Below are 12,745 nucleotides of genomic sequence, written 5' to 3' on the forward strand. Positions count from 1 at the left end.
AGGTAGCTAATACTGCTTGATATTTTAGGCTATTGATATTGCCTTCCACCTTGCAAATGTTTTGCACACCCCCATACTGACTATAACCCCAGACCATGATCTTTTCACCACCAAACTTAACTGTTTTCTGGGTGTATTTTGGATCCATACGGGCTCCAGCAGGTCTCCTGCAGTATTTGCGGCAGCTGTGGTGTAATTTAACTAAAGATTCATCAGAAAATCCACCTTCTGCCACTTTTCCAGCGTCCATCTGTTTAGCAGGCTGTGGGACTTGGCAAATGCCACACGTTTTTTTAATTGCCTTTTGTTTAGTGCTGGCTTCTGGGCACTGATTTGACCATGGAGGCCATTTTGAGACAGAATCCTAAAAACTGTTCTAGTTGACACAGGGACTTGAGGTGACCAGGCCTGTTAGGGGCTGGCTTTGGATTTTCTAACCAACAAACGTTCCTCCTGAGCAGTTGTTTTGTGGGGTCTGCTGGACCTGGGCTTTTCAAAAACATCTCCAGTCTCTTCAAATCTTGTTTTTATTCTTTGTACTTGACGCTGAGACACATTAAAGGTGCCAGCCACCTCTGCAGTGGATCTGGTCTTCAGCCTCTTTAGAATCAAGGCTTTGGTTGCAGGGTGGATTTTTGGCATGTTGTCAGAGATCAAGTTGAAGTTCAAGTGAAGGTCTGGGGTGCTAGGTTTCTTTTTATACACACCCACTAATTAACCGATCATTTAGTGAGCACAGGTGAGGATGTAAACTAGGATTGGGTGCATTATATGAATAGGCGACAAAACTTTTGTCTTGCCAAAATCTGACCTTTCTGTGTTCATTAAATGCTCAATATTTCAGCTTTGCAGCAACTTTATTTTCATAACCTAAACCAAATTTGGGAGGGTTTCAGCTTTCAAAGAGTAATTTATGAAACCAAAGGAATTTAAAGTCAGGTTATAAGCTTTTATTTAGATAACATGGATAAGCAACAGAACTTCTGTCAGGGAGTGTATACAGCATTCCACAATACTGTATATAAGAGCTCAGGCCACTCTGTAGAATATAAAAAAACACCTTTAGGCTATGTGCGCACAGTGCGTTTTTCGCGGCGTTTTTGCGCGTTTTTCGGGTGCGTTTTTGGCCTCAAAACTGCATGACTTTGCTTCCCCAGCAAAGTCTATGAGTATTCATTTTTGCTGTGCGCACACAACTGTTTTTTTTAAGCTGCGTTTTTGAGCTTGAAAAAAAAAATGGACATGTCAATTCTTTCTTGCGTTTTTCTGCGTTTTCCGCCCATGCAATGCATTGGAAAAACGCAGCAAAACGCAGGGATCAAAAACGCAGCAAAACGCAGCCAAAAACGCACCAAATCGCGGTAAAAACGCATGCGTTTTTTTACACGTTTTTTCGACGCAGGTGCGTTTTTGTGCGTTTTTAGCGGCCAAAAACGCACAAAAACGCAGCGTCAAAAAAACGCAGTGTGCGAACCTAGCCTTATAATACTCACCTAGGGGGCAGTGGGTTCCGATGGGTGTCGCTGCTCTCAGTCTGGGGCCTCATCCATCTTGTGCGATCGCCGTCCTCCTTTCCAGCCCCATGTGCATGACGCGTCCTGTGTCATTCACACAGAGGCCTCAATTGCGCTCCTGCACATGCACACTTTGATTTGCCCAGCTGAGGGCAGAGGAAAGTACAGTAGTGTGCATGTGCAGACGGTCTTTGGCCTTTCCTCACACCTGCGTATTACAGTACTCTGCTCTTCCCTCAGAAGGGCAGAATAAAGTACGCATGAGCAGGAGGGCAATGGCAGACACATTATCCACATGGGGCTGGGCAGGAGGACGGCAACTGCACAGGACAGAGGAGGCGCCAGTCCTAGAGCAGCGACACCCAGTGGACCAGACCACCTCCTAGGTGAGTATTATAAAGGTATTTTGTACGTTACACAGAGCGGCCTGGACACTTATATACAGTATTCTGGAATGCTGTACATAAGAGCTCACTGGTGGTTGTCGCAACTTATAAGGAGAAAACCCGTTGACAGGTTCCCTTTAACATACAACATCCACCATACTTGTGTGGAGGATGTCTGCAATGCAAGCAGGAGCGGGTTCAAGAGCTGAGCCTGCTCCATAAAAATAGCACGTGTGTCTAACGGCTGCAAACCTCTTGGATTCTGCTGTCAATTGTAACAGCAGCATCTTAGAAGTTAAGCAAAATTGTTCGGTGCCGAACGCCGATGTATAACATAACATAGTCATGGTAGCCAGGGAACTACTGAAGGCCGCTGTGGCTGCTAGGGTTATAAACCTATGAATACCAGCCTGAGGCTGCACTTCATATTGACTATATACTATTTCAATACGCTTTCATATTACAGTATTGCAGTGTACTATACAAGTGATTCGGTGATTTTGGGTTCAAGTCCCCTAGAGAAAACAATAACGTAAAAAACAAATTCTAAAAATTCATATCTCATTGGAACATAAATAAATCTGCAAAATAAAAAAGCCATAAATCTGGTATTGACAGGTGCGTATCACTCCAAATATAATATTTGAAAAAAAAGAAAAACATTAGTCACATTCCATTGTTGCAACCGATGCAGTTCACAGGGTCCCAAGAGGTAAAGGGGCCACTAACCGCTGGGAATCTGCATTATGAGGAGCTACTGGACTGCATAGCGCCCATATATTGTCATTGCACAGGGCGGCATTTTCTGTGCCCACTCCTGCTTTCTTTTTTTGTGTAAATCAGATTTTATTTGAATAAAGAACATGTTTACAAGTCATAGGATAGGCAACATATGATATACAGTAGAATAACTCAAATCTTGGAGGTAATAAGTAATACAACACTTTACTACTTGCATAATAATTCTTTTGATTGCACACTTCAGGTCAGACCATCATCACCCATGTAATAGCTTTGCTTTGGAGATGATGCCCACTGGGTGACCAACAATCCGACTCCCATACAAAAATGTATGCAGCCTCGTTTAGAAACGGGAGGCAACGTAGATGCACAAAGTCCCTGAGATGACAATCCTTTCTAACAATGTAAACATAACATAAAATGTACAAGGAGGAAAGAAAGATGAGAAAAGAGGAAATGTAGGGGGAGAGGGAAAGAAAAGAAGGACGAAGAAGATGTCTCGTCTGGGTCGTGTGCAGCCCCCGGCACTTTTGTTTTGTGGAATGGACAATCACAGAGGTCTCACGCCCTCAACTGAGGCTTGAAGCCATAGTACCAGGTCTGGTGTCTCTCTATACATAATCCACGGCGCCCAAAGCCTGCACTCCTGCTTTCTTATACGAATATGTCGGATATGAATGAAAAAAGCTGAGACGTGTTTTGATAGGATTTCTCCATACACAGAAGCCTGTAACGCTGCGCAGCTGGCAGTCATATAACGTCTGTTTACAGGGTAACAAGGATTATAGACCTCAGTAGTGATAACACAGGTAGGCTAGACTAAACATAGCAACTATCTAGCTCCCAAACAGTAGCAACCCTCCGTATACTCTATATATCCTGCTCGGTGTCAAGTTAAGCGTACATCCACTCGTCATTTTAAGGGTGCTTGTTCCTAAAATTGTAGGAAAATATATTGTGGTAGATTTCTATTCAGCTGCTCTTCTTGATTTAGGTGTTCAGAAAATTTTTGGTGACATCCAATTTGGTCGCCTTGACCACTGCCTCGTGGGTTATTACTGAAGGTAAGGCCCAGGCATAGCTCCCAACCATCCCGAATTCAGAGGCATTGTCCCAATTTGAGGATTTTGTCCTGACTTCCTCTCACCTCCTCTCGCCACCTCCGTAGCTCGTCCTCCTCAGGAACGGAGCAGGCATCTTTCTGCATGTAGATTAATTAAATAATTCTTGTCTCTGGTCTCACTAGGACTCAAACCCACAACCTCCGTGTTTGAAGGCAGCAGCTCTATGTATGAGCCATAGCCCACACTTAAGGCTGCTTTACATGCAGCGACATCGCTAGCGATGTCGCTGCCGATCGCAGCCGCCCCCGTCATTTCTGCTTCACGGGCAAATCGCTGCCCGTGGCGCACAATATCGCTAGGCCCCATCACACATACTTACCTCTTTTCTCCGGGGGCGGTTTGTGTGGTATCACAGCGACGTCATACGGCAGGCAGCCAATAGAAGCGGAGGGGCAGAGAGTAGCTGAAGGAAAGACATGCCCACCTCGTTGCCGGAGGACGCAGGTACAGTGTTGTTCGTCGTTCCTGGGGTGTCACATGTAACGATGTGTGCTGCCTCAGGCACGACCAATAACCTGAAAATGAACGACGTGTCAACGATCAACGATTAGGTGAGTATTTGAGTATTTTTGATCACTAACACTCGCTCGTAGGTGTTACATGCAACGACGTCGCTAACGAGGCCGGATGTGCGTCACTAATTTCGTGACCCCAATGACATCTCGTTAGCGATGTCGTTGCATGTAAATGGGCCTTAAGAGAGATAGGAGAATTTGGTATACTTAAGCTCTAGTGCAGGCAGGGAACCCAGAAGCAGATCATATAGGTACATAGAGACACATCTGTACATAGCAGTGTATTTCTATGTACCTGTACTCTAGAGGTTAATAATAACTGAGATTTTCTTTGTTGCTATAAAATTACTATAAAATAATCAACAGACAATTCTTTTTATGGACACATTGTAAAACCATAATAAATCATTATGAATATAAGTGATATATGTCTACAGCCAATAATTTCATATGATGATATTAGCTGCATTCACTCTAAACTGTAAAATGATCATAGTTAAAGTGAAAATAATCTGTATTAGTTTCTTCAGCTTCAAAAGAATCATGGACGCCTTAAAGTTTTTTACCGGTAGAGAAAAAAAAGTGTCCTATTTTTACGGAATTTCTAGACAGTTGACAACAGAGTTGATAGTGACTTATCCACCAGTGAGTGGTTGTAATGGCAACCTCTCCACTCCTTCTAGCTATGTCCCTGAATGTGACCCAGTATGTCCATATTCCTAAATAACAAAGATAGGGAGTGTAGATGATTTGGAGCTTGAAAAGTCTTTCTTAGATTTGACTTTTTAGCAAGGATGCGGGTTTCCAGGCCCAAGCTTTACAGCCTTTTAGAATATATGAAGCTGCCATGCCCCGGTCAGGAGACCCATAGCCAGTCCGCTCATTGCGGTTGAAGATTGGACCAATACCCATAGACGTCTGCATGAGCTCTTAGTATTTGATACGATCTGAAAATTATTAAAGAATGGAAACAAAATTTTCAAAACATCTTGATTTATTTTGTATGAAGTATGAGTGTCAGATGCAGAAATTCTCACACTTTCACACCTTGGCTGCTATTCATGAGGTTTTTAGTGGTTGTTTGAAGAATGGTCTGCTATACTGAATGCACTCAGGATGCAAATCATTAAGGTCCACTGCTGGCAGCTCCTTTTGCAATTACCAACAAATGACGTCCCGGATGTGTTTCTTTGGGAGAGAAGTCTAGATAGTGATAGAAAGTAGAGTATAACTGATGGGTTGGACATGATACTTAAACAGAATTGCATCATGACAAAGACGCAATGCATCTCATCTGTTTGATCTATTACTTCCGTTAAATGAAAGTTTTATGTAAATTAAGCTAATTTAATTCAAAATTAAATGTCCTTTGAGTTTGCAATATACATTGTCACAATTTTATTTCCGTTTCTTGAAGCAGCACAAACTATGATGTACAGCATTATTTAAAGTGTCCTTAGTATACCAATAGCGCCACCTTGAGTAAAAATAAGTCAAAGTCATAAAAAAATCAGATCTTTATTTTTATTTTGCTGCCCATTACTTATAATGACAACATATTCCATACTGATTCAGTCCCATGACTGACTCACAATGGTTCACGTGGCTCTCAGAGTTACATAAATACACATTCCAAAGAGAAGGGATAAAAATGGCATTTTTTTATTGTATTATTATAAAGCATATTTCAACATAGCACCTAATTGGCCATATCCATGAAAAAAAGGCCTATCAACAGTAAAAGTCTTTTCCCATACCAAAGGGGGCATTCACAGCAATAAAATGGTATTTACCAAATATCCAATCGCCCCCATTCCTGAGAAATGTAACACATACTCTAATACCCGCCATTAACATGACCTTCCCTTTAACATCTGTGTGTGACAGTATATTCCTACTTTTAGGAAAATTAATTTTGATGTCATTATTAAACCACTTTCTCTTCCTTGTCCTAATTGTATGTGTTATACTTACGCAGACTGTTCACCTCAAACACATTTGATGCAATCAGTGATGATGCATTTACTGGTCTTCCTCACCTAGAGTACTTGTAAGTATAAGCACCAACCCATTGCCATCATTAGAACTCATGTAAACATCACTATTTGCTGAGAGAAGAGCAGGACTACATCCACTTTTCATATTTTATTCAATATTGCTCTTTAATTTTTCATGCGGAGCAGAGTCTGTAACTTTTAATGAAAAATCAAAACTTTCGTGTAGAATGAGCCATTGTGGCTGTGCTCCTGCTAATTCTGAATCCTGCCTATGTCATGTCTCATATAGATAACTCCACTGCTCTTGTTTAACTTATGTTGTATAAACATTGGTGAATTTCTATTGTGATGCATGGTACCCTGTTCTTGGCATGTTTGTAGACCCCACTACGGTGCCACTGTCACTGATTTTAAGTTTTAATCCTCAAACCCTTGTAACACTTATAACTATAATATATATGAAACTCAAATTGGCTGATGATATAAAAAAAATTTCCATCTATTTGTTCTCAATTCATACAAAGATGAGTATGCTTGACGAGAGATTATAATGGGGTGAGGAAGGGGTGGATATTGATTGGACCTGGATGGCAAGTGTTATGCTTTTCCTATTATCCTTTAGTGCTGCAATTAATGAACCATCAATTCATAAAGCCATTACTGTAAATGTCTTAGTGTGCAGGGAACATTACTATACCACTTGTTCCATTGGGGCTTCAGGCAGAAAGATGCTATTCCCTATCCTGATGAAGTCGTGCCACGTAACCAATCTTCTTATTTCTCTTTTCAGGTTCATAGAAAACAACAAAATTAAATCAATTTCGAGAAATGCTTTTCGTGGGTTAAAGTCTTTGATACACTTGTAAGTATTGAATTCATATGTCAGGTTTTTATCATTTTTTGGTATTTTTTATTTGAGTTTTCTAAATAAGAAACCAGATGTTTTAGTTAGAAAAAAAGGATTAATCTGACATAAGCGCTTTCCTTTTCCAGAATTGTCAGAAACAAAGCAAAATATAATCCTGCCCTGAAGCCCAAATTCTAAACTAGACAAAACAAGAAACGGTATTTAAGAAAAAGAACACAAATCATAAAGTGTTTAGTGAAGCGTCATCCTCAAAAATCCATATTTCTATTTTTCTATTCCATTATAGCAACAAAGAGAGAACTCATTAAGGAATTGGATGAAGTGGGATACAGTTCGTTTCCAGGGTGGTTTTCATTTTAGTTGAAAAAAATAATGCAGAATGCTGTTGTAGAACGCTCCTAACTAGGAGGAGTTTTAATGAAATGGCAGTCCGGTGTGTGCCATGGCACCCAAAACAAAGTCTATGGCAAGAGCACGTTACCGGCAGAGGAATCATTGGTTTTCATGAACATCCAATTAAGAGCTTATAAGCTGTGATAAAGCAGGTAAATGCCGTAGGTGTTAAGGCCGCTTTACACGCTGCGATATCGGTACCGTTATTGCTAGCGTGTGTACCCGCCCCCATCTGTTGTGCGACACGGGCAAATCGCTGCCCGTGCCACACAACATCGCCCGGACCCGTCACACTACTTACCTGCCCGGCGACGTCGCTGTGACCGGCGAACCGCCTCCTTTGTAAGGGGGCGGTTCGTTCAGCATCACAGCGACGTCACTGAACCGCCGCCCAATAGAAGCGGAGGGGCGGAGATGAGCGGGACGTAACATCCCGCCCACCTCCTTCCTTCCGCATAGCGGCCGGGAGGCAAGTAGGGAGAGGTTTCTCGTTCCTGCGGTGTCACACGGAGCGATGTGTGCTGCCGCAGGAACGAGGAACAACCTCGTTACTGCTGCAGTAACGATTTTTGAGAATGGACTCCCATGTCACCGATGAGCGATTTTGCATGTTTTTGCAACGATGCAAAATCGCTCATAGGTGTCACACGCAACGGCATCGCTAATGCGGCCGGATGTGCGTCACCAATTCCGTGACCCCCAACGAGTTCGCATTAGCGATGTCGTAGCGTGTAAAGCCCGCTTTAGACCCACAACAAGTTTTTGCTCCCCTATTCTAAGCGTAACATAAGGTAGGGATAGACAACCTGTTTCTAGCACTATGTCATTTAGTGGGCTGCTTGGTTTATCATTAAGTGGATGAAAAGAGTTGCTTCAAAATGAAAGCAAAAAAACAAGAAAGTGATACATTAGTGGACTCAGAGTCTCTGCCCTTACATCATGCTGCTCTTGAATGGGGCAATAAAAATATGGTGGCAGATTCCCTTTAAGGCCCATTTCACACATCCGGCACGCATGCAGTACAGTGCATTCATTTACAGTGGAAGCATGACACCATGCTGTTGTGTGCTTCATGCACAACCGCATTTGTCCGCATGAGGCACACAACAGCATGGTGTCGCACTTCCATTGTAAATGAATGTACTGTATTGCATGCATGCCGGATCCTGCGAAATGCCGGATGTGTGAAAGGGGCCTAAATGGTTTAAAAAAGAAAAAGAAATGGAAAAGTGCAGAAGTATATATAAAAAAAAAATAACAACACATTCTGGAGAAAAGTGGCATTTAAAGGGAACCTGTCAGCTGAAACGTTGCCCAATTCATGGGCAGCATGTATCAGGCACTGGCTGTACGTGTCACACCACGCCACGCCATGTCATGTGAGCAATGCAACAGAAAGGGTACACCAGGGAAACAATACAACAGATGGCCCTGGTGCTAAGCACAAGGGAGTTGGGTCACCTAAACTCCCATGAAGCTGATTCCTGCACTCTCTAACGTCCCTAGATGGGTCCTTCCCCCTGTGCGCCGCCACATGCCTAGGCCCTTGCTGACCCTGAATTCACCCTGACTAGTGCTAATGCCAGTGAGTCGCTAGTCGCACCAATACAATAAATCAACAAGGGGTACCTGTTAATCAGTGCGGATGCCAGACAGGTTCCAAATGCTATTAACCTGCAGATACCATACCTGCAGGTTGATAGTGTTTTTTCACATGACAGGTTCACTTTAAAGCTTCTCTGTTTCTATGTAATCCTTATTATTAGTGTCTAATTTGTTGGAAAAAAATTAGCATCATCTTCAAACTGTTCTAAAGGTTTTCAGTGTAGCCTCACTAGTGTAAGTAAAATAACTGCATTTAATTTAGATATGCCGTATATACTCGAATATAAGCCGAGATTTTCAGCCCATTTTTTTCTGCTGAAAATGCTCCCCTTGGCTTATACTCGAGTGAAGCTACCACAACAAATTATTCTCACCTGTCCTCCGTTCCCGCGGTGTCCTCAGCTGCTTCTGGCAGAATGCAGGCACATAGACTCCTCCATGATTGTGTCCGGAGCACGAGGCTGCTGTGTGCTGTCATGGCTTTACTGCAGTTGAATGCTTTATGGTGGCAGTGCCGCAAAGCATTCAACTGCAGTAAAGCGCTGAAAGCAGCGACGGCGCTGTATATTGGACGCGATCATGGAGGGGTCTATGTGCCTGCGGTCTGCAAGAAGCACCCCTTGATGATAATGTTCGGTGCACAAATCTTCCGCTGCTGTAAGCACTTTACAGCAGTTGAATGCTTTGCGGCATGGATGCCGTAAAGCATTCAACTGCAGTAAAGCCATGACGGCAGCCTGCAGCGGCGACTCTGTGCACCAGACAAGATCACCAAGGGGTCTATGGGCCTGTGGTCTGGAAGAAGCAGCTTATGACACTGCAGGAATGGAGGACAGGTGAGAATAATTTTTAATATATGTAAACAACGGCATAATAGTGGACAAGAAGGGGACCAGTAGGAGGACATTATTAAACGATGGGCACATTACTAGAGGGCCCAAGGAAGGGGCACAAGGATGGGCACATTATTACAAGGGGGGACAAGGATGGGAACATTAGTACAAGGGGGGGACAAGGATGGGGCACATTACTAGAAGGGGGGACAAGGATGGGCACATTACTACAAGAGGCGACAAGGTTACTACAAGGGGGACAAGGATGGGCTCATTACTACAAGGGGGGACAAGGTTACTACAAGGGGGACAAGGATGGGCACATTACTACAAGGGGGGACAAGGATGGGCACATTACTACAAGAGGCGACAAGGTTACTACAAGGAGGACAAGGATGGGCACATTACTACAAGGGGGGACAAGGATGGGCACATTACTACAAGAGGCGACAAGGTTACTACAAGGGGGACAAGGATGGGGCACATTACATTTTATTGGGATCTATTTTAATTTTTGAAATTTACCAGAAGCTGCTGCATTCCTAGGCTTATACTCGAGTCAATATGGTTTCCCAGTTTTTTTGTGGTAAAATAGGGGCCTCGCCTTATTCTCGGATCGGCTTACACTCGAGTACATACAGTAATCTCTGACTTATTTGAATTACAGTGCAGACATTTCTCAAAATCTCATCCAAACACAATTGAAAAAAAAAAATCAGCGTACATTGCCCGTCATAGCGGATTCCGAATCCACATCATGTCAATTTCTGCTTCAGATCTCCCTATATGAGGTCTATAGTAAAAAGGACCCCGAATATTCCAATAGACGCTGCAACTGCAGGAGACGATTGTAATTAAGATTATTGCAATTTTGATTTGTCTTCCTTTTTTTTCTTCATTAAAAAGTTCATAAATTTGCAAAACAAAACCACATGGAGCAGAAGTTTTGGCGGCACTGTGCGGCACATTGTTCAGCTCCATGTATGTTTATTAATGATGACATTAACATCTCTGGAGATCTAAGGCGATTTCAACAAAGGCAGCGCGCGTTCATGGTGGGCAGAGAGCTATGCATGTGGGAGGAGGACACGGGACACAACACAGTACTTTAATTTTGTTATATTAGCCCACTGAGAAACGTGGGAAGAGAATCCAGCAAATCAATAGGTGGGTGATATATAACAAAGCTTCTCTTATCATGAGATAGGGGGTAATTATTTTCTTTCGTAGTATGACAGCCAAACATTTAATGCTGTTATAGTCACATGTACTGGCAATGTTTCTGACTTTTTTTGTGACTTACGTGAAAAATATTTTGTATAAAGATTTGGGCTTAACTCCTTCACCACCCGGCGATTTTTCGGGGTTTTTTTTGTTTGTTTCCTCTCCTTCCAAAAGTCATAACTTTTTTTATTTTTCCGTAAACATAGCCCTACAAGGTTCTTGTTTTTTTGCAAGACGAGGTATACTTTTCAATTAAACCATTAACTTTACATATCGTGTACTAGAAAAAGGTAAAAAAAAAAAATCCAAGTGCGGTAAATTTGAAAAAAAAGTGCAATTTCAGATTTGTTCTTGTTTTTTTTATTTACGATGTTCACTGTATGGTAAAACTGACTATGCAGTATGATTCTCCAGGTCTGTACGAGTACATACATACCAAACATGTATAGTTTTTCCAAAATGTGTCTTTTTTTACATTTTATTTTCAATGGGGCAGAAAGGGGGGGAGTGATATGGACTTTTTTTAACGTATTATTAAAACCTTTTTCTTTTAACTGGTTATTGTATTTATTAGTCCCTTTAGGGGACTTGAAGCTGCGATAATCCTATCATTTGTGCTGTACAGAGCAGTATATCAGCATCAGCTCCGCTTTGTATAGCAGAAATCGCCATCTCCTATAAATTCTGGCGCTTAGCCAGAAAGTTTGTTATGACAGACACAGGGGTCATCAGCTGATCCCTGGCGGTCAGAACAACCCATCAGCGACCCGCGATTACAACACAGGGCTGCAGATGGGTGCGGGAAATTAAGCGCCCCTTGCTGGCGAGTGTTTAATCTCGCTGTCAAGGACTGACAGCAGAATTTAACTGGTTAAGAGACACCGGCGGAGCTCCGATTCACCATCGGTTGATAGAGGCACATGTCAACTGATCAGATCAGCCGACACTTGCAGGGAAAGTTGTGTGCTCAGCATGCTCATCAAAGGCAGGGACACAACCTACTCATCAAAGGCAGGGACACAACCTGCTCATCAAAGGCAGGGACACAACCTGCTCATCAAAAGCAGGGACACAACCTGCTCATCAAAGGCAGGGACACAACCTGCTCATCAAAGGCAGGTACACAACCTGCTCATCAAAGGCAGGGACACAACCTGCCCATCAAAGGCAGGGACACAACCTGTTCATCAAAGGCAGGGACACAACCTGCTCATCAAAGGAAGGGACACAACCTGCTCATCAAAGGCAGGGACAGGACCTGCTCATCAAAGGCAGGGACAGGACCTGCTCATCAAAGGCAGGGACACAACCTGCTCAGCAAAGGCAGGGACACAACCTGCTCATCAAAGGCAGGGACACAACCTGCTCATCAAAGGCAGGGACACGACCTGCTCATCAAAGGCAGGGACACGACCTGCTCATCAAAGGCAAGGACACGACCTGCTCATCAAAGGCAGGGACACGACCTGCTCATCAAAGGCAGGGACACAACCTGCTCATCAAAGGCAGGGACACGACCTGCTCATCAAAGGCAGGGACATGACC

The 12,745-nt window shown here is 43.1% G+C and overlaps 1 protein-coding gene across 2 annotated transcripts in view; it reads left to right on the forward strand.

Moving 5' to 3' along the window:
• Window positions 1–12,745, forward strand: part of LGI1 (leucine rich glioma inactivated 1) — an 85,928-nt gene that overhangs the window by 32,467 nt on the left and 40,716 nt on the right. The window contains exons 3-4 of one of the 2 annotated variants that reach the window (XM_075348574.1): window positions 6,259–6,330; window positions 7,068–7,139. In XM_075348574.1, coding sequence (XP_075204689.1) covers window positions 6,259–6,330; window positions 7,068–7,139 — 144 coding nt within the window. The remainder of the gene's footprint in view (window positions 1–6,258; window positions 6,331–7,067; window positions 7,140–12,745) is intronic. The other variant, XM_075348575.1, reaches the window with a different exon arrangement.

Source organism: Anomaloglossus baeobatrachus, chromosome 5 (genome assembly GCF_048569485.1).
Source record: "Anomaloglossus baeobatrachus isolate aAnoBae1 chromosome 5, aAnoBae1.hap1, whole genome shotgun sequence".
In the NCBI taxonomy this organism is placed as follows: Eukaryota; Metazoa; Chordata; class Amphibia; order Anura; family Aromobatidae; genus Anomaloglossus; species Anomaloglossus baeobatrachus.